The following is a 22,778-nucleotide window of genomic DNA, read 5'->3' as shown; positions in this document are numbered from 1 at the left end:
GTTTGTTTAAAGCTGGATTTCGATGAAATCGGGTGTCTCAACCATGTCATAAGCAGTAAGATAAACTGCTTCTCATGTCTGTGTTTTGTTGGCAATCGTTGTGTATGTGAATATAATGTAAAGGTAATCATAAGTTGTCTAGAGAAAGTTGGATATTGTTTTGTGTGTGTTGCTTGCTCGTGATGTGTTTGTTTAAAGCCCATGGTACGCCTGCAGGGGCTCTGGTTTTGCCGGGAAAGTGGCAGTACAGCTGATCTGTCTTTTAAAAAAACTGATAAAAGCAAAGAATCTTCGGAAATGTGAAGAATGCTAAACTACTCCATAGGTGCTTAAGATTAACATGAGACTGTTTTATGTGATATTTAAACTGTCCATAACACCTGCTGTTTCCGCATATCTGATGTTAATCTGGAGTAGCTATAGAGTAGTATTACATCCTTCATATCTCCAAAGACTCTTTAGTTTCATCAGATTTATCAAAAGAATTTGGAAGGTGGAGTTACAAACTGCAGAAAGAGCGAGTCACGAGTTAACACTTTATACAACACTGACTGAATAACTTATGATTCACTACATGTTTGTGTTGTTTATATAATATGCATTTAATAATAATATGCGCCTATTATCAACAAAACAAAAGTCTTACTTACCGCATGCAACTCAGACCCAGTAGGGACTTTTCAATGAAATCCACCGTTAAACAAACACACACGCAAAACTTCGCTGCTTTCCTGGATAAACAAACTATATCCATTGTTTCCATAATACTGGCTTTCTTCTCTTCTCTTTCTTCGTGCCATTGTTAAGCCTTGATATAAAACAAAGCTGTCGCATGAAGTAATGCCTGTAACTTAGCATCCTCGGCTCTCGCTCTCCCGCTGATTGACGTGTGGGCATGGTTTTAGGGGGGAAGTGCCCATAAAAAGAAGTGATATATTCAGCTAACCCCTGAAATGTCAGCTGGACCTGTAATGGAAAAAGCTTTCCCGAAAAAGAAACCCTGTACGAACCCTGGTGAAGAGCATTCGGCACAGAAATACTCTGTGAAGCTTTTTAAATGTCTTTCTTCCAGACTATAATTTTTAAGCTGTAAGTATTGAAATGATTACGGGGTAGTTTCCAGGACAGAATTTAGATTAATTCAGGACTAGGCCTTAGTTATATTAGGACATTTAAGTAGTTTTTAAAAACATGCCTTACAAAACACAATACTGGTGTGCATCTTGGTACAAAACAATGACACTAATATTTTCTAGGATATGTCAATGCAATTTGTTTTTGAATATGCATTTTAATCTGGGACTAGGATAAACCCTGTCCAGGAAACCACCCCTACATGTTTCAAAGGAATGATTACAATGATCAGAATAAAAAAAACAAAGCACAAAGAAACAATTCTGGTTCCCAGTAAATCATAGTGTGAAAATGTTTTAAATAAATGTTTAGTCTTTTTTACTCAATCAAAAATTTTACTACAGAAGTCATGGCTTTAGTCCGACCAACCCAGGAATCTGTTGTCAGCCTGTTTTGTTGTCAAGGGGCACATGGCTTTCGTTTGATAGCTCTCCATGTGCTCCGCTATCATTGTGTTTCTCTCCCCGCCCTCTTGTTGCCCCGTTAATCATATCATTATTGTTTCACTGTCCTTACATGTCATTAGATTCAATCCCCTCATTAGTTTCCCTATTATGTTCCTGTGCTGTCACGGTAGCTTGCTAGTAAATTAAGGCCTGGGACACATTAAAAATATTTTACGTCTTAACCCCTATTCGCAGGGGATTAGTATTACCTCTGGTGATTTGTAATAATTGCAGGGGTTGTCTGTAATCTTAATCCCATGCGAATCGGTCTCTGTAATCTGGCCAGGATTTGGTGGGGGCGTATATAATTTTTTAGGGCTTTTTGTTACCTGTGCGCCAGTAACTGTCCAACTGGTCTCTGTTTGCCCTCTACTGGCCTAACCTACCCTACTGTAAAAACCATGGGCGTCGGAAGCAAATGAAAAGTGGGTGGGTCCCCACATTTTTTATTTTGAGGAAATAAAAGGTAAGAAAAACGAATGAAGGTAAACTGATACAACTTTTATATACCTTTTTTATTTGTTATACGCAATCTCTCTTTCTCTCTCTTAGAGAAATATAAATGTGAGATTCTGGAAATGATATCACTTTATTTTATGGTATCCGTCGGGAAACAATGCTGTCATAAGAGTTTGAGCATGTGTACTTCTAAAACACAATCGATTAAACAGAGGTATGACTTTATGAATTATCTGCAAATGAACCTCGCAAATAATAACAATACGTGAAGACGTTCATATCGCAAATGAAAAGTAATTGGCTTCTGTAAAAAAACGTGAAAATTATCCAGCGATCGTGCCATAATCAAAATTAACTATTTTACAGCAGTAATAATATTTTAACGAGTAGCCTACACTTTTAACGTTTGAAAGGAACCACATTTAGTGCTGTGTTAATTATCTTTAAAAGCAGAGTCTCTGTGCCTCCGCGACAGACGCAATTCTTCTGGCATCTCTCCTCATCATCTCCTCTTTTTTTCTTCTGTGTCTTGAACTTGGGGCTCGAGTCCGAAGGTTCGAGCTGCCTTTAAGAACACCAAGCTAAGTTCGTTTACCGTTAATTATTAAGACTAAATGGGCAGGCAAACTCGTGAAACAATGAAAGTAAAATAATCCGCTTTAATATGGTTTTACACGTCTATAGAAAATACTATAAATAAAGCAGTTATTAATTTTCCTAATGCATGGTTGTTTGACATTTACTTATGTTTAGAACGTTATACATTTGGAAAATGAGGTTTTCAGCACTATGTTTAAACAGCAACTCAGCGTCCACTCACCCTCGCGAATTATGTTTAAAAGCTGAAACGGGTCCGCGGTGTAAAAAAAAGCAAAGGTTAGGGATCCCTGCTCTAGTGGAATGGATTTGGACTAACAGCGCTTTGATAAGTGAACAGACAAATGCGCTAAATTAGAGAAAAAGTGGGTGGGTCCATTATCATTGGTCTTAAAAAGTGGGTGGGTCCTGTCCCACCCACGTATAATGGTTCCGACGCCCATGGTAAAAACAATGAACATTTTCTGGTTGACTCCCTGTACTTTTCTGATTATGTTCTTGAATTTCTTATTGTTAATAATCAAGTTTGTATTCTTACCTGACGTTATCAAGTTTATCATATTTATCAAAGGTAGAAGGTCACTAGGACTGTACTTAATATCAAAATGAGACGGATGAAATATCAAGCTAATTATACCTTAAATATAATTAAAAAAAATGCAAATAAAAAAGATTTCAAGCTGAAAATTAATCAGCTGTAGTGAACAAAGAGATACAGAACATAAGCACAGGTACTCTTAAGTAGTTAACACTGGGTAACCAGATGAGCACGTATGCAGTGTTGGCATGTGCAATTTTCATTACTCAAATAATATTATAAATGCTATGACTGACCAATCAGAACCCACTACTGAAGAGAGTTTGTATGTATTAAGAAAATATAAATAGGGTAGCTATGAATATACAATTGCCTAGGGTAGAAATGAAAATACAATTTCCTCCCGAATGTGTACAACATACACAATGTACATACATTGAAATGTGGTGGAATTTTTCATGACCATATAGTTAAGAATTACTCTATAAAAGTAAGCATACTAATTCAAATAGCTAGATTATAAATCGGAATTTCGTCATTGACATTTAAAGGTCCATAGGGTTAAATGTGTGTAGGGCTGTGACGTTTGTCCAGAGATGTATAAAGTACTAGGGACCCAGACTTGAGAAAAAGTACAAGTGCTCTATCAAAAAAGTGACTTTAGTAGAAGTTATAGTGCTCTTTAAGCACAGTACTAAAGTATTAAACATGTTTTGTACTTAAGTACTGCAAGTAGCATTTATATACTTTAATATTTTAAAATATACTACTCAAGTACTGAAAGTAAAAGTACAAGTATTGTGTAATGTAGTTATTAAAGAAAACAGTCAAAAGTTTGAATATAATATTGTTTATATTATTTCAAATGTTTAAGCTGAAGGACACTCACAATTCCTTCGGCTGTAGCAGCTAATAGGTAAATGTACAAGGTGTTTCAATTTATTAATGTTTCCTTCTTTCGCGCACACTCGGCCTTTCTTGCGCATTCTCTCTCGGTCTCTCTGCTTTGGCTCTCTCTTCGGTTCACATTTTTCCACTACCGCGGCTCATATTTGTGAGTGAGTGATAGGGAGTAAGGGATCCGCCCTTTACTATCTCCGATTGGTTTAGACCACGATGTGTGTGTGTTTCTAATGTGTATCAGTGCAATGATAATGTGGGTTTGGAATGATTCGTAACATTTTTATAACGAGTGCAACGAGTAACGATGCAGCACATGAAAAATTTATTGGAGTAAAAGTATTAAACTCATCGAAAATATGTACTGAAGTAAAAGTGGAAGAAAAAAATAATACTTCAGTAGAGTACAGATAAAGCCTTTCAGTACTTAAGTACAGTAGTGAAGTAGTTCTACTTCGTTACTATACATCTCTGCGTTTGTCATGACCCACGTCATCGTTAGTGTTGGAGTGTGCCATGCTGTAGTGCACATTACAAACTATTGAAATTTTAAGTACGAGATTATCTTCAAATTCGTGTGAACGCAAACAGCCAGCAGATTCGGAGTTAGTGAACTATTTGCAAGGGGAGGCTGGAAACATTATAACCCCAATAAGGTTCCTTACTTGAACCGTGTTTTGTTTCATGCATGGAAGTGCTACAATAAACACGCACATAGGTGCCAATCCCGTGGATGCTCCGGGGCTCGTGCACCCACTGAAATGGCCAACCACATATGCTCAATAAATTTAAATCAAAAGCGCTTTTGAAATTCGGAAGCCTTTCAGATTGGTGGATCTCAGGAGTTGCAATATCTACAATTCTTTGATGAATAAGCTAAATAAGGGGCACTTCACATTTCACAACTAAACGCGAGCATGCTGCTTTCCTCCTTCTTTTCCAAGTGCTTGGGCGCTCCAAAGCATCTGCCATAGTACCCACCAGCGAAAAAAAGAAATCGGCGCCTATGAACACACACGTTTGTTACATTTTAAATATTTATGCAATATATATGCATCAATGTGCACGCGCATGCACGTGTATGCGTCCACACACACAAACATTCTATAACCACCGCAGTGAATTGGTGCATTACCATCACGGTGGTAAAATACTGCCACCGTCACAGCCCTATGTGTTCAGCTGAAAGCGTTGTACAAACTGATTAATCACCTAATACTGACATCATATAGTGACCAACCTTATGGGCAGCCCAGTCCATCCAACCTCGTGCATTCATGTCAACATTGATTAGAACAAGACCTTCCACAACATCAGGTTTACTTATCTGTGTGACAGAGAAGTTGAAAGATTAATTGTTACTCAGTGTACACTACAAGATATCACCCTTTCATGTTTCAAGTCTGCAGCTAGCCCGCAACAAAAAGTCATACGTCGAGCCCGCACACACACACAAACATGTAGTACCCCTGTAATACACAGAATAGTTTTAACAGCAGATGATAGTCTTTGACGGGATTATTAGGGCATAGTGCTGATGTGTTAGGTTGTGCCCTGCTCTCCCCTACTCTTAGAAAAGTTTCAATAAGTGCACACAGAAAGACTAGCAACTCACAGTGAACTTAGACAGAATGTAAGCTCCAGCTCCTACACCAACACCGATAACTGTGCGGAAACTAAACAAGAATGACACAAAATCATTTACAGGCATTTTTGTATTTTGCAGATGTCCATAACTTCATGCCTTGTTTTGACTTACTTGAAATATTGTAGGACAGCAGGAAGCATATCAGCAATTTGATCCATGTTCGGATACTGATATCTATCAAGTAAAGAAAGAACATCTTTCTTCAGTTTACACAGAATATAAATATATTTATCCTTATGTCTTTTCATATTCTCTGCATCAAACATTATGTCAACACCTTGCACCTTTTAAATAGGTGAAGGTGGTTTGACAGGCATCAAATGGTCTTTTTTATGAATATTGATTTTGCAGACTTAATTTTTCAGCAAATACCCTGCAGGATAAGCTGCTGCCCCCTCTTCTTGTCCTGGAATGTCCACATGGACCACAGTGAAGTTCTTTACAATCTCCTGCATCTCCTCAAAATTGAACAAAGTGGAGAAACAGCTTTTACCTGAAAAAAAGAGTATAAGAGATAAAAAAATTAGATCTAAGCGATTAGCACGGTTTAAAGCAGGGGTGTTAACCATATAACTGCCACACCAAGAAAAAAGTATTTGAATTTTTTTTTTTTTGGCATTTCTTATCTCCTTATGTCGCTAGTTAAAACACTCAATGGGCCCTATTTTAACGATCTGAAACGGTTTACAGCCGAGGAGACCCACGTTCTTGTAAAAGCAGTCAAAGACAGAGATTTTTTTTTTATGGGGATAGGAGAAACCCGCCCAAATCAGCGTAGGTTAAACAGGCGTGAGAGGAAATAGCCACAGTCTCATCAGCTGGCATCCCCATCGTTGCGCCAAGCGCTACAATGATGTCAGGAGACGGGGGAATCCCAAGCTTGCCAGCATAAATCGGGCACGCCGTATAACGGGAAGGTGGATCTGCCTCTACACAGACTCCAGCAGAGGACATCGCTGCGTCCACCCTCACCGCTGAAAGGGTTTGGGGGCTTTGAAATCGGACCCAAGAAACGCAAGCAAGGTCCAACCCCAAAGTACTCTTACAAATCAACAAATCTCATAATTTTTTTAATATCGGCCTCTACCAAATGGTTGATATGTCACTTAAAGGAATTCAAACACGTACTATGGAAATCAGAAAATCAAGAAACACACTGTCAAGTATGGTAGTGCAACAGGATTGTTTCCCCCTTTTTTTTAGATAAATGAAAAATTCTTTTTAAACCAGCAATGCTGTGTAGAGTAAGCCAACATTAGAAACAATCCACCTGACTGAGGTGCCCTTGAGTAAGACACCTTACCCTACAGTCACATTAGCTACAAAAGTGAGGGACACCGAGCGACACGCACTCGCTTGATGGGCGTTCCTTTGCTAGTATCTAAAAGCGGTATCAAAAGTCACTTTAGAGGTATTGGTAAGTTACAAGAACAATGTTTTTGGATTTAAAAGTATTTATTTCTCGATAAAAGTAACAAAATATATGAGGTAAAATGCCAAACTAATCAGATATATATACGCAGAAATACGCAGTTTCCACCATCTTGAATTATTTTCTTTGACTCGGCCTAAGACCTACGTCATGCTGCCCCTTCACTCCATTTTGCAGTCGCTTTGTCGCATCGCTCAGCATTTGCATAAAATAGCCTTCTTGTCTATTTTGGCCCCACCTTGCTCGTGTAGCTCATCGCTTGTTGCTGGCAAATGGCCACTCCCATTGAAAATGAATGGAAGCCTGTCGCTCTGTCTCTTGTAGCTAATGTGACTGGGGGGTTAACCCCAACTGCTCCCGGGCCGCTGCTGTGTTTGTGTTTACAAATTGCAGTGTGTGTGTTCACTACTCACTGGGATGGGTTTCATGCCAAGGTCACATTTCGAGTATGGGTTACCATAACTGACAAAACATGTCACATTTCATATTGTAGATCGTAAAACTACTCAAACCCAGCATGCGGGCTGAAAGACAAGAAAAGGCTCCTGAGAGTCTGGAGGCTATAATTCCCTCCAGATCATTAGCAACATCTCTGACACCAACATAACAGTTTAGGTCCCCTTTATAAGAGCTTTAAAGTGACTATCCGCAGCAAAAAGTCCAGTGTTCAATAAACTCTCACAGAGGAGTGGCATCTGGTGTGGTCTTCTGCTGCTGTAGCCCATCCGCCTCCTGGTTTGACGTGTTGTGCGTCCAGAGATGCTCTTCTTCATACCTCGGTTGTAACAAGTGGTTATTTGAATTACTGTTGCCTTTCTAGCAGTCTCGCCATCCTCCTCGCCCACAGAACTGCTCCTCACTGGATATTTTCTCTTTTGCGGACCATTCTCTGTAAACCCTAGAGATGGTTGTGTGTGAAAATCCCAGTAGATCAGGAGTTTCTGAAATACTCAGACCAGCCCGTCTGGCATCAACAACCATGCCACGTTCAAAGTCACTTAAATCACCTTTCTTTCCCATTCAGACATTCAGTTTGGAGTTCAAGAGATTGTCTTGACCACGTCAAGTTGCTGGAGTTGCTGCCATGTGATTGGCTGATTAGAAATTTGCTTTATAGAGCAGTTGGACAGGTGTACCTAATAAAGTGGCCAGTGAATGTATATTGATTCAATAGATTTATAGCATTTTGAAAAAAAACTTGTCATGGATTTATTGCATTTTGCAGAAAAAATAATCAGTTTTTATCAATGAAATTCAACTTTCCAATTTTTGCTGTGTCTGAGGCTGTTTACACCTGGTATAAGGATGTATTTTTGATTGGATCACAAGTGAACAAGAGAGACAAATTCCGTTTAAACCTGGTATTTAAATCTGTATTTTTTGTCCACTTTTAAATGCTTCTGTCACAAATATTTTATAAGGGGGTGGTCTGTGGGCCAGTCCCTCTGCTTTCATTTTAAACATGAGCGGGATAAATGACTGGTTTAAATTGACTCAAACTAAAATTATTTAAGAGTCTGCTGCTTGTGTTGTTAGTAAACATGTTGCACAGTGTTTTGTACATGCACATGTAAGAGCTTTTCTCTGATTTCAGTGCAATTGATGAACTAAGCTTGTGCAACTTTTCCATGCTTGCAAAATGAAACTAATGAAAGATGCGGAGAGCAGACACTTTGGTTTAATCAATGAAAGCCTAAAGATAGCGCTGTAACTAAAACAAAGCTAAAAACATTTTACACCTCGTTTACACCTGTCTTTGGCATTGTCCACTTGTGATCCGATCTACGAAAATGCATCTTAATACCAAGTGTAAACAGCCCATAAGACACGCTGAACAACTTTGCTTTTCCATTGCATAGTACCCCACAGGTCAGGTTGTGTCAGCTCACTTTACTTTGGCTTGGTTAGCTTTTCCATTGGGTTTAGTACCACTTCTGAACGGAAGTCGTCATATTTGCGCTGCCTACTGCTGGGACATCATACAAAAAGTGGGAGCGAGCAACAGAGGGAGCATTGTTTGAATGCAGTACTTCCCATACATTAATTTAGTCCGCCACAAAATCAAAATTGACGACCACAAATAGATCGCAATTACACAGTAAAACTCCCAGTGTTAAATTAACACTGCTGGGAGCATATATGGTCCCACTCTACAGAGTGTTAAATTTACACTGAATCAGTGTTAAAGTTAATGAGATAATAAAGTGATGATTAAGACATTAATGGTGAACACCTGCTGGTCATTTCATGTCAAATCAACTTAATTTTAGAATTGTTCCTGTCTCTAAGTTTTTATTTTCTTTTTCTGGAGAAAGTAATACTAAAATGATGAAAAGGGTCAAAATATTAAATGCAAAAGATATATAAAAACTGCTGTGTGTGTATATATGAGTCTATCTTACAGAGTTTTAAAAAGTTACACTGAAGCAGAGTAAAAAGCTGCCAACTTTAACTTTTGCCTCTCTATCATCATCTCTGTTTGAAACCTAAAATTACAACTTGCTTGTAGTTATTTTGTAGAGGATAATAAGTTTAACTTCTAAACAACTGTTGTCAGAAAAAAATAAAAGTGCTCAACTATTCCAGCATCCACACATGTGACTTAGTAGACAAATCTTCTTTCTATTAAAATGTAATCACAAGTCAAATGGATATTTATCACAAAAATTATCACAATAAATCTCCAGTTTGTGTTTTAGATTTATTTGAAGTCACCATTATTGTGATTAGTGTTTCCTTTAGTTAGGCGTTTGTCCCTTAACCTAGTGATGGGCAGAGCGAGGCTTCGTGAAACACTGAAACAGTTGAATCAATTGTGTCGAGGCTTCGAAACATGAATCGAAACCGCCTCCACAGTGACACCTAGTGGTCATTTGCACGTATTGCCATAGAGCAGCCTTGACAAGGTTTTAGACGAGCGCTGACAAATTGTATCCCACATGTTGTTTAATTTATACGAGTGATCAGGTGGGAGAGTGGATAATGTCTTTGACTCGCATGCAAAAGCCCGCTGGATCGAACCCCGGAAAACGCATTGTTATTACCGTCGTCACAATTAAGTTACATATTTTTTGTTGTTGTTTTAACATCTGTTTGACAACTACATGAGCTTTTAGGCTCATCATTGTCAATAACTATAAGCTGGTCTATTTAATAAATAAATTGAATAGAGATAAATACCACATAAACAATAAGAAATTAATAAAATATATCAAGCCACCATGTCACATATAAATATCTGCTGTGTGTGGAAGGACTTAGCCTACTTCTTTTTTTACAGATAATTTCTCCAGCCTTTGAAAAACTCCTCTCACAAAAACCCACAAGGTCAATATGCGTTTATTTCACTTTTATAGATATGTGCGATTGTGTTGTCTGTTCCCGACCGTGCCAATCAAACGCTGATTCGGCAGACCACACCTGATGAAACACTTAGTGAAACACTTCGAGGCTTCGTTTGGTCATAGTCACGTGACATGGGTGTTTTGAATCACGCTTCGGATCAGTGTTTCGACACATCTGCGCTTCGGGATCTCGCAAAGCTTCGGAACGACTGTTTCGCGTCAGCCATCCCTACCTTAACCTTCACTAAACTAACTCTCCAATATTAGCAATTGCAACAGTGTTTCAATAAAAGCACTTGATTGTTGCTTGGTGTAGAAAAAATCCTATCAACCCATCTAAAATTGCTTGTTTTAAAAATATTAATATATGATATGATATGACATGAGAAAGGTAAAGAAAAAAACATAAAAAGAATTTCTCTATGCAAATGACACAGTTTAGGATAAGGGTGCTTTGATTCTAGTTTTTTTTTTTTTTTTTTTTGGTTCAGAGAGACTTCATGACTTTGGATACAAATCTCAACAATGGTGAGAGTAAATGGTAAGAAAGTTGCTCAATTGTGTCATGTTGCAATGCATGATGGGAGTTATGAGTTTTCTACAATCCTGGTACCCAGCATGCATTGCGGCATGAAGCTTTGTTGTTGATTGTCACCATGATTGTGTTTTATAGGGTGATTGTTGATGTCATGAAGCTTTGTTGTTGATTGTCACCATGATTGTGTTTTTTAGGGTGATTGTTGATGTCTCAGGGTGTCCAACTGAAACCACAGATTAGATTTGTGTAAAAAAATTAACTCTTAAGGGTATGGATTTACAGCATAGGAATATCACAGGTTTGACTGAACATAAAAACAATGTAACTTACATTTAGTGTTTTTTTTTAGTTTGAGATCAGTGAATCACAATATTTAACAACTACTGTTGCACACCAACAGTTTATAATTTCATCTGTGTCACCTCCCTCTACTCCAACAAATATGTTTAATAAACACAATGAATAAAAGAAGGCCAACTCTAATCTTCAAGACTCAAGTGCCCAACTAATGGAAACACTAATCGGGACAATGGTGACTCACTTTATTAACCAGAAATACAGCTGTTGTATAGAGATTAAACTTATCATCCATGTAACTCTACAAGCAAGTTGTAACTTTAAGTTTCAAACAGAGATGATGATAGAGAGGCAAAAGTTAAAGATGACAGCTTTTTACTCTGCTTCAGTGTAACTTTTTAAAACTCTGTAAGATAGAATCATATATACACACAGCAGTTTTTATATATCTTTTGCATTTAATATTTTGACCTTTTTCATCATGTTAGTATTACTTTCTCCAGAAAAAGAAAATAAAAACTTAGAGACAGGAACAATTCTAAAATTAAGTTGATTTGACATGAAATGACCAGCAGGTGTTCACCATTAATGTCTTAATCATCACTTCATTATCTCATTAACTTTAACACTGATTCAGTGTTAATTTAACACTTTGTAGAGTGGGACCATATATGCTCCCATCAGTGTTAAATTAACACTGGGAGTTTTACTGTGTACCTATTACTACCTTTGTCTCCCATGACAGTTTCTGTACAAACAATCGTGTGGTCAGTCAACGTGCTCTGCTGAGCCTAATTTAAGTTGCAAAAATGCAGTGCATGTATGCAGACGTGCGCATGGCGGATGTGCCGCCACAAACTGCATGACTGGTATGGTGTTCCTTATTCTAATCCTGTGGATGTTTTTCACCGCTAAAAGGGTGTTTGGGAACTTATAGCACAGATGACAAAGGGTTTGCTGGAGACAGCGCATACACGAAAGTAAAGCTAATCTTGTTTTTAGCAATTATACAGGTAATGATGATTCTTTCAGACCCATCAGTGATCTACAGTGTTTTCATGTCATGTTTTAGTATCAGCTCAGCTCACTTGGAATCTCAACCGAGGTGGTACTACAAAAAGGCTAGGGTACAAAGTACTGAACCCAGTAGAAAAGCCCCCATGGGGTACTATGTAATGGAATAGCACCATTAGGACGCTCTTACATTATCCAAATTAAACCGTGCCCAAGCACCTTTGACCCCCAAAGCCTGGTTCGTTTTATTAGTGTGATCGTGCCCTGGGCTCAGGTGAGGAACGTGCAGTGTGATTGCAAATCGGACCAGAGTGTGGTTTAAAAGGAGAGACATCAATTGCACGACCACTCATATTCATCTGCCTTCATAAAAACCTCCAATGTTTAGAGATCGGAAGGGTAGAGGGGAAGAGGGAGAGGGGACAATCGTGCTCAGGCACGGTTGGGTTGGTATAATATGACTACAACTTTAATGTGAACTGTGCTTTTCTATAGATATATTGGTCAATGACATAACATGTATATATTTGTGTCCAGGGGGGCATTATTTGATGGGAGCTGATCTGTAGTTAAGATTGCATGCATTACATAGTACACATTTTACACAGTAACATTAGCGAAGTGTAGTTTTTAATACGCTTTAGCTATGATTTGAACTAAGGATGTTTTGTGTGTTCCACGAAAGCAGTTTGTTTATGGTGTTACTGCTGAAACCCTCGATACGGGACAGACACAGGACCCAAAGACCCTCACCTTCCACTGTACACATAAAAGTATTTACAATTGATAATAATGTTAGCTATATAAAAAAATGTATGTAGTCATATCTAATAATGCAGATCAGGTGCAACAGCATCATTCACTGTTGCCATTTTGTATTTTTCACTAAAACCAATTTTTGACAGACCATGTCTTTCAAACGTTTATCATAAAATGTATTAATTCCTACAAAAAAGCATGGCCTTCGTTGTTGAGATTTTTAATTCGTCTATGATTTTTCATCTGCATAATGTTAAAGGGGACAGAGAATGAAAAAACATTTTTACCTTGTCTTTGTTGAATAATGGTAGTCTACCCACATTCACAAACATACAAAAAGGGCTAAACATGCTAAACATCTCAGTCTCATAGAAATTCCTCCTTTAGAAATGTCAGCCAGAAAACGGCCTAATCTGAAAAACTGATGCTTATGACATCACAGGCATCTAACTGCCCCTCCACTTTAAAATAATTGGCTACATTTTTTGAGTGGCAGCAAAGTCAGCCAATCAGTAATGAGATTGCAAGTTAAGCCAGTAGGGGGAGCCAAATAGGTGCAAAACCACTTGTTTAAAATCCCCCACCCTAAAAGAGCTATCTGAGAGAGGTTTTTAGGAAGCTTCTAAGGCATTACATACCCAAACAAAAAATTTTTTGTCTACATGTCACATCACAGAACAAGGATAAATACTCCGTTCAATCATTCTATGTCACCTTTAACAAGAACATGCACTCGATAGGTGCAGACGTACCAGGCCGGCAAAAAAAAAACTCTATAGCCAAAGTTAGACCCCAAAGTTTAGTGACTTGCTCCCCATCTCACTAAACACATCTGTCCATCTATCAGGCAATTTGTTATGTTCCATTCAGTGATGCGACAAGTGACAATGTTTAGCACAGATCCCCTCATCAAAGAGCATGGTTTCGTCAATCAATGCGAGAGTAGGTATTCTGAATAATAAGTTGCTAAGGCTGCTCTGAAAGTATTCTCAGTAGGACCCACTCTTGTTCTTTTGTAGCCCCAGTAAGCAGCTCCAATTATTAACGTAATCCACTGATGCTGAGTCACCGGCTTCAACAAGGGTGTCTAACTGCGTTTTGATATCAGAGGGAATACATGATTCATCCAGCCTAGCCTGCAAGACATTTCCCAAATCATAAATGTGCAAAGGCAGATAAATTCTCTTGCTTTAATGTCTCAAGTGCACAATGGAAAGCTGCAGTTTGCTTAAGTGCAAATCAAAGTCAAAGTCTTGAGCAAGGGTTGCTTTTCTTGAGAAAGAAAGTATGCACGCAGACCATCAAAAAGGTGCAGAATTCGTTCAAGAGCTGGACCAAGAGTAGCACACTTATTTTTAATAGCGTCTCTGTGCTTTTTGATAGTGTCTCTCTTTTTAGAAATTTGAACTCTTTTTGAAGTACTTTGTTAAATGTACACACACTTCTTTGATGACTTCTTCAAGCTCCTCTGTGGTCTCTACTACACTTGACTGTGACATCAGATTCTGGCTTCACTAACTACAAGTTGACTGATAGTGAATTGTGATTGAATGTTAATTTCTTTTCCAAAATGCATTATGAGGTGATTTGCTAGTGTAGCATATTCCCAAATGAGAGGAGACTACTACTCGTAGGCTAGAGCACTTTATTTGTCAGGTGATACAACCAATGTAAACCTAGAAAAAATTATTTTATCAAACAAATTTAATTGTATTTAAAAATTATACTATAATATATACAGTACTTGTCACGAAACAGATAATGGATGCAAGTGCAAGTTTTAACAGATTATTTATTTTACAAATAACAAAACCCAATCAGACTTGAACAGGTAACAAGAACTGGAAACAGGATCAAATACACTTAACATGAAACAATGTTAACGCTCTCACAAAGGAACACTGAAACAAGGGCAATATATAGCCTACATGAGGGTAACAAGGAAACTAGACACACCTGGGAACAAATCAATACAATGACCAATAAACAAAAGAACTACAGACATGGATGACAATACAAAACTTCAAACTAAAAGTCACAGACAGGGAAACACAAGACAGGACTGTGACAGTACTGTACAAAAGTCTTAGGCCACCATTGGATTTGTTGTTTTTGCAATGATATAGTGATCATATATAATTATTTCTCAGGTTCTTAATTAGAATAAAACCAGAAAATACAGGAAACTTGTATGTAGTATTAAAAACAGTATAAAAGTACAAGCTGAAGTGTCAAGTATTTATGGTAAACTCCCCTTCCACTTGAGCAATAGCAGACAGCTGCAGGATCTCTTAACCCTAAATGAAATTAAATCCTACTTTCTCATTCTAATCAAATGACTTCAGGACTTCAGTCTCAAGATGTGTTTCATGCCAAGAGAGGTCACACTAAATACTGACCGATGCCTGAAGAAGACATTTAGTTCTGAAAATTGTTTTGTTTTTAATTTTGTGTACATATTTCCTGTATTTTCTGTTTGTATTTTAAAAAAGAGTGAAAAATTAATATGGATGGACTTTAAAACTTTGCTAAAACAACAAAGCTGGTGGTGGTGGCCTAACACTTTTGCACAGTGCTGTATATTTCCAAGAAGTCTGTTAAATGTAATTCATTGCGGAGGTCAGGTTTCTGGTGCAACCAGAAAGTTAAAGGGCTCTATCATACCCCCTGCAGTGCAATACGCGACGCAAGTGTCTTTTGTAGGGCAGCATAACGATTAATCGTGATTAATCGTTTGCAGAATAAAAGTTTTTTTTACAACATATATGTGTGTGTACTGTGTATAATAATTATGTATAAATAAATATACACACATGCATGTATAATTTTAAGAAAAAAATATTTATAGATTAAATATTTATATATAATATAAATTATTTATAAATATAAACATGTATATACAAATGTAAATACGCCCTTAAATATCTACATGTATGTGTATTTATTTATGCATAATTATTATACACAGTACACACACATATATGATGTAAACAAAAACTTTTATTCTGCAAACAATTAATCGCGATTAATCGTTATGCAGCCCTAGTCTTTTGCAAGTTTTAACCCGCCGCAATTATCATTTTCACGTTTAGCGCCATGTTGTTTAAATAGCAAATGCATTTTAAGAACCACCTTGGGGCGTTCTGATCTAAAAACGAGGTATGTTCAGGTGCATTGTTGGTGCGTTGCTATTTTGAGGCAACTAAAATAGACTACGCCATTGACCAACTAAAACCTGGTCTAAGGACTATGGCGCAATATTTTTTTTGTTTTTTAATGAGTGCGTTTGAAATATGCGCCTATAAGCGGACGACAATGCAGGTTTGCTTATCACACACATGGATGCGCCGCAGAACCAAAGCTTTTAAATATGAAAAAGTAAAGCATTCAAATGTAAAAGAATATTACTGAGTCTCCTTGACATAAATGAGGACCAATTATGAGACGTTAGAACAGTGGTCACCAATCCTGGTCCTGGAGGGCCGGTGTCTCTGCAGAGTTTAGCTCCAACCCTAATCAAACACACCTGAAGCACCTTAATAAACTGCTTCAGGTGTGTTTGATTAGGGTTGGAGCTAAACTCTGCAGAGACACCGGCCCTCCAGGACCAGGATTGGTGACCACTGTGTTAGAAGGCACAAAGAGCTGCTTCACCTGCAGCTTGGTAAGTAAATAAATGCTTTGCTTTAAACAAATGCATCTGTTTTTAAATGTTTTTAAATGCTACCCCACAGATTTATTGTATATGATGACTCTGTACCTGTGGATATGGTAAGATAAGAACATTTTTTAAGTAATGCTTTAAAAAAAAAACTCATGCCGCTGTCCGGGTGCTGAAACGGCTCTCCACATGTTTGTAAATTCTTTATCTCCTGTTTGTTACAAATAAAGTATTTTTAGAGTACAAACCTTTTCTTACATACTTGTAAATATTTTTTAATGATACTGGATAGCCATACATTTACAGCAATTAAAAGACTGCTATTTTTACTTCCATGACTAAAAGAAAACGGGTTTAAAAGGTTTTAATAAAAAAATAATTTCAATACAAGTGGAAAACAACACAATTATTTAACATTAATGTTAAACTGGGGATCGTCTTCCTCCACTTAGTTTTTCAGTTAACAAAGTCTGTCATCTAAACAGGGATTAGACATAGCGTCAGGGCAACTGGCTTTTGAATGGGATGAGAGCTGAGACTCTCATTGGTTTATTGCACGTTATGCCCAAAACACTCCCATTACTCATTAAAAGAATAGGAACAACCCTTTTCGACCATGCACTCGGCGCACAAACCATTTTTCCCGTCTGTAAATTAGACCATGCGCTTAGATCGTTAAAATAGGGCCCAAAGTGTGCAACTGCTATGAGTGTTTCTTAAAAGAAACCAAAACATTAAGCTAAATAATTTTAATAATAATTTAGCTAATAATTTTAGTTTTAACAAATGCAAACTAATGTTGTCTATAATTGTGATTATACTTTTTTATTATTGTTCTAAAATTTGTAGTTCTCAATTGTTAGTTTTATGGTAAAACTTTTCAGTTTTAAACTATTTTCAGGATTATTATTTTAAATGCCACAATGAAATAAACAATCAGCATGGCTCAAAGAGCGCATTTAAACTCATCTGGCAAATAAAAAAGATAGGTTGTACCACCTGACAATTATTTTATGGGGATATCAAAAATATTATGAAAAAAATGTCCTAAAATGTACTGAAATGTTTAATAAACAAAACTTTTTAAACACATGAATATGCATTCCATAATTTGTTCTTAATAATTTTCAAAAACATGTTTTTACGTTTTGTCACTGACCCATATGTATCCCTGTTGCATTTTGATTCCTGTACTATTGTAGCTCACCTGTAATGATCAGATATGCAAGTTTCATTTAGATTCTTCTTTTATTCATGCATTTGGGTGAATCGCATATTAATGTATTATAAACTCTGCTATATTTACCCTCTTAATGATCCTCTATTATTTTCCTGACCAATTACATATGTTTATACATATGTGTGTTTAATTAGGTTTGGAACTAAAGAATCACCATCTCAAAGCTATCTTTTCTTAAGTCCACACTTCTGCTCTATTACTCTCTATTCTGGCGTCGGGGGCTGGGGAGTGCACCTTTTCCTTTTTCTGCATGGCAGGATGGAGTCCAGCAAAGGATTAAAATAAAATGTTTTACTCTTTTCTTAGTTTTGTTTTAGTTTGACTTACTCTCCATTCCTACGTCATGGATGGTCAGGATAGCTGGTCGACGTGTATTTCCAGTGGCATGAAGCGTCACATGAAGCAAACCATTGGGGGTCTCAATACTGTGTTCCTGTACACACACAGAGTTAAAAATGGGAAGTAACAATTAAGCTTATGTATACGTAAGGAAATACTGTACAAAGAAATAGAGAAGTGTTTGCATAGCAGATAGGCAGCCCATCTCTAACCCACCTGGCCTTTGTTCAACAGTATCCTGGCTGCAATCTCTGCTTCCTGCACAGATATAAATAACAATGACATAACTATGTTTATGCATTGCCCCAACCCCCAATAAATATAATGAATAAACGTTCTTAATGCAACGTTCTTGAGCTCAGATGCAAAAGCAGCTAAATGCCACCTATGTCAATAATGAGATAATGATATTGACCAAATGCTCTTATTATACGTTCATTAGGGTTGCAAAATTCCAGGAATTTTCAGAGCTGGAAACTTTCAATGGGAATTAATGGAAATGTATGGAAATTTGAAAAAAAAAAATGCAGAGTTGTCTATAACAGGGAACTTGAATGTAGTTTAAAAAATCTTGTTGCATAATTTTGTTTAAAACAACAGAATTTAATGCAATTTCTACCCTGCACATTTCTCAGTCACATTCACACAGCACACTGCTTCCTGAAGGGCCACTGAGGCCATTTCCCCTGCATGTACTTTCTCCCATAACATGCAAAGATAATTTCTTGAATCCTGCACACAAAATAATGTCAAAATGTAAATCAGATATCTAATTGTAATCTTAGCACTATTTAAATTAAAATTGATAAGGCTAGCTATCATGTAGCTAGGTCAAGCTGTGATTCTATTTCTTCTACAATCTGCTAGACAGTTTTCTGTTATCATACAGAATTACTATACCACCCAAAAGTTTGGCACATTACTATTTTAAATGTTTTTGAAATAAGTCTCTTATGCTTATCAAACCTGTATTTATTTAATCGAAATCCTTCAGAAATCATAAATATTAGAAAAACTTTTTGTTAAAAAAAAAAATCCAGGCTTGATTAGCATAAGTATCAGGATTCTTCAAAATGTATATCCCAGCTAACAGAAAAAGTTCTAAGAACGTTCCCTGAAAGTTCCTAACGTTCCCAAAAACGTTCTGCCAACATAGAAAGTGTCCAGTTTTCTTGACGTTCTAAGAACGTTTTTGTGTTGTCTGAACGTTAGAGGAATGTTACATTTTACCATTTAAAAACGTTATGACAATTTTATGTTTTAATGTTTACACAATGTTCAAAACAACAACTGTTTATTAAATTGACTTGTTTGATTGTTATGTAAATGATAGAGAAACGTTGCATTTTATTATTTTATAAAACATTATTTCTGAATGTTCAGTAAAAATATTGCTGTAGAAAACACAATTCACTTATTAGGTTTAGATGTTGATTTTTTGTTTTTATTTTAGGTCACCATTATTGTGATCAGTGTTTGTTTTAGTTGGACTCTTGATCCCTGACTTTCGGCTTGATAGTTTTTTTCTGATTGTGTTAAGTTTGTGTTAATACACTGCATTTGTTATGAACATGTAAAGATTATAGTGTAATAATTCTGTGGTGGTTGGTTTAATTGTTAAGATCATCACCTAATTAATTTACTAATCAAAAGTTTATTTTCTGTCAATAATGTATATGAGATCCAGCACTTTCACTTTCAAAGCTGCGTTCCAGGCAGGTTTTTAAACCCGTGAGTTACAACTTCAAAACCACGACTCACGACCCTATGCGTTCCAGGCAGCCTGTAACTCGTGTTTTTACTACCTTCTACCGGTGAAAGTGCACGGGAACGACAGTCAAACCCGTGACTTCCCACCCGTGAACTCGTCCTAGATCGATGTACTCCCAGTTCAGAGTCGTGAGTCGTGGTTTTGAAGTCGTGAGTTACGGGTTACAGGTTGCCTGGAACGCAGCATAATACTCTGATTCTTGATGTTTGTGCGTCCCAATTATACAACAGATATTTTTTGTCCAAAGTTTCTAAAACTCCATAATGAAAAACTGCTGTGAAAGTGCTGGATCTCATAAACATTACTGACAGAAAATAAACTTTTGATTAGTAAAATAATTAGGTGATGATCTTTACCATTATGTACCAACCACAAAATTACACTATTAACTTTACAAGTTCATAACAAATGTGGTGTATTAACACAACCAGGGAAGAAACTAGCAAGCACAAAGCCAATGATCAAGAGTCCAACTAAAACAAACACTAAACACTAATGGTGACTTTAAATAAAACAAAACATCAACATCTAAACCTGACAAGTGAATTGTGGTTTCTACAGCAATATATTACCTGAACATTCAGAAATAATGTTTTATAAAATAATAAAATGCAACGTTTCACAATCATTTACATAACATTCAATATAAGTCAATATAATAAACAGTTGTTGTTTTAAACATTGTGTAAACATTAAAACAGGACATTGTCATAACGTTTAAAATTGGTAAAATGTAACATTCCTCTAACGTTGAGATAACACACAAACGTTCTTGGAACGTCAAGAAAACTGGACACATTCTATGTTGGCAGAACGTTTTTGAGAACATTGGGAACTTTCAGGGAACATTATTAGAACTTTTTTCTGTTAGCTGGGTACCTTGCATGCAATGTCTGCTTATGACCAAACAAAATGTTTATTTATGTTTGTATATAATATAGTTTATATAAATTTCCAAATAATTCTCATAAATTTTATTAAGTTTCCAATTTAAAATATTTCCAAAATTCCCATGATTAAGTTTGCATGAAAGTTTCCAGAAATTAACTGGAAACTTTCGGCCCCTTTGCAACCCTTATGTTCATCAAATACTTTTGTTTCAAATCTGCTTAATCCCGGCCTCAGGCCATGTGTAGTGGGAAAAGAAGGCAATTTTAAAAAGTTTATGTTAAAGGTACAGTAAAATACACCATTTAATAGACAACATTAAAGGGATTATTCCCTTCAAAATGAAAATTCTGTCATCATTTACTCATTCTCATGTTGTTACAAACCTGTTTAAATTTCTTTGTTCTGATCAACACAAAGGAAGATAATTTGAGAAGTGTTTGTAGTACTTAAGTATTTTTACTTTCTACATAAAAGTACATTTTCAATTATTCATATTTTATTAGTGTTTTTCTTTGGAAAACATACATTCCAAAACATAATGGGTTCTATCTTACACCCAGCGCAATACAGCAAGTGTCTTTTGCCCTGCGCAATTATAATTTTCACGTTTAGCGCCGCGTTGTTTAAATAGCAAATGCATTTGCGCCCCCTTTTGCGACCATGGGCGTTCTGGTCTGAAAACGAGGTGTGTTCAGGCGCATTGTTGGCGGGTTGCTATTTTGAGGCAACTAAAATAGACTACGCAATTGACCAACAAAAACCTGGTCTAAAGTCTAAAGTCAATGGCGCAATATGTTTTTTTGTTATTTAAAGAGCGCATTAGTAATATGCGCCTAAACGGGACGACAACGCGGGTTTGCTTAACAAATACATGAATGCGCAGCAGCACAAAAACGCTTTTAAATATGAAAGATTAAAGGATTGAATGTAAAAGATTATTATTGAGTCTCTTGGACATAAATGAGGACTAATTATGAGACGTTAGAAGGCACAAAGAGCTGCTTCACCTGCAGCCTGGTAAGTAAATAAATGCTTTGCTTTAAACAAATGCATCTGTTTTTAAATGTTTTTTAATGCTACCTCACAGATTTATTGTATATGATGACTCTGTACCTGTGGATATGGTGAGATGAGAAACATTTTTAAGTAATGCTTAAAAAAACTGACGCTGTCCAAGTGCTGAACCTTGCGGAGAGCCGTTTGTAAATTCTTTATCTCCTGTTTGTAACAAATAAAGTATTTTTACAGTACAAACCTTTTCTTACAAACTTGTAAATTATTTTTTTGATGATATTGGCTAGCCATTTAAAGCAATTAAAATCCTGCTTTTTTACTTCCATGACTAAATGAAAACGGGTTTTAAAGGTTTTAATGAAAAAAATAACAATTTCTATACAAGTGTAAAACAACACAATTATTTAACATTAATCTTAAACTGGGGATCTTCTTCCTCCGCTTAGTTTTTCAGTTTACAAAGTCTGTCATCTAAATAGGGATTAGACATAGCGCCAGCGCAACTGGCTTTTAAAAGGGATGAGAGCTCAGAATCTCATTGGTTTATTGCACGTTATGCCCAAAATACTCCCATTAATCATTAAAAAAATAGGACCAACCCTTTTCGACCATGCGCTCGGCGCACAAACCATTTTTCCAGTCATTAAATTAGCAAAAGTGGATTCGGACACGCCCATTTAGACGTTACGCTGTGCGCTTTAGACAATGCGTTTAGCGCATGGTCGAAAAGGGTTGGTCCTATTTTTTTAATGATTA

General features: G+C 36.7%; 1 protein-coding gene across 2 annotated transcripts in view; it reads right to left on the bottom strand.

Moving 5' to 3' along the window:
* ndrg2 (NDRG family member 2) overlaps positions 1–22,778 on the bottom strand; it is a 70,767-nt gene that overhangs the window by 17,042 nt on the left and 30,947 nt on the right. For both annotated transcript variants that reach the window (XR_010545714.2, XM_065294345.2), the window contains exons 3-8: positions 18,563–18,604; positions 18,335–18,440; positions 6,095–6,215; positions 5,834–5,896; positions 5,690–5,750; positions 5,315–5,401 (exon numbers count right to left, since the gene is read on the bottom strand). Coding sequence is in view for 1 of the 2 variants with exons in the window: in XM_065294345.2 (XP_065150417.1) it covers positions 5,315–5,401; positions 5,690–5,750; positions 5,834–5,896; positions 6,095–6,215; positions 18,335–18,440; positions 18,563–18,604 (480 nt within the window). In the remaining variant the exon portion in view is untranslated. The remainder of the gene's footprint in view (positions 1–5,314; positions 5,402–5,689; positions 5,751–5,833; positions 5,897–6,094; positions 6,216–18,334; positions 18,441–18,562; positions 18,605–22,778) is intronic.

Source organism: Paramisgurnus dabryanus, chromosome 2 (assembly GCF_030506205.2).
Source record: "Paramisgurnus dabryanus chromosome 2, PD_genome_1.1, whole genome shotgun sequence".
NCBI classification, from domain to species: domain Eukaryota; kingdom Metazoa; phylum Chordata; class Actinopteri; order Cypriniformes; family Cobitidae; genus Paramisgurnus; species Paramisgurnus dabryanus.
Note: the sequence above shows the minus strand (reverse complement) of the source record. Positions and strands in the feature narration are given on the sequence as shown.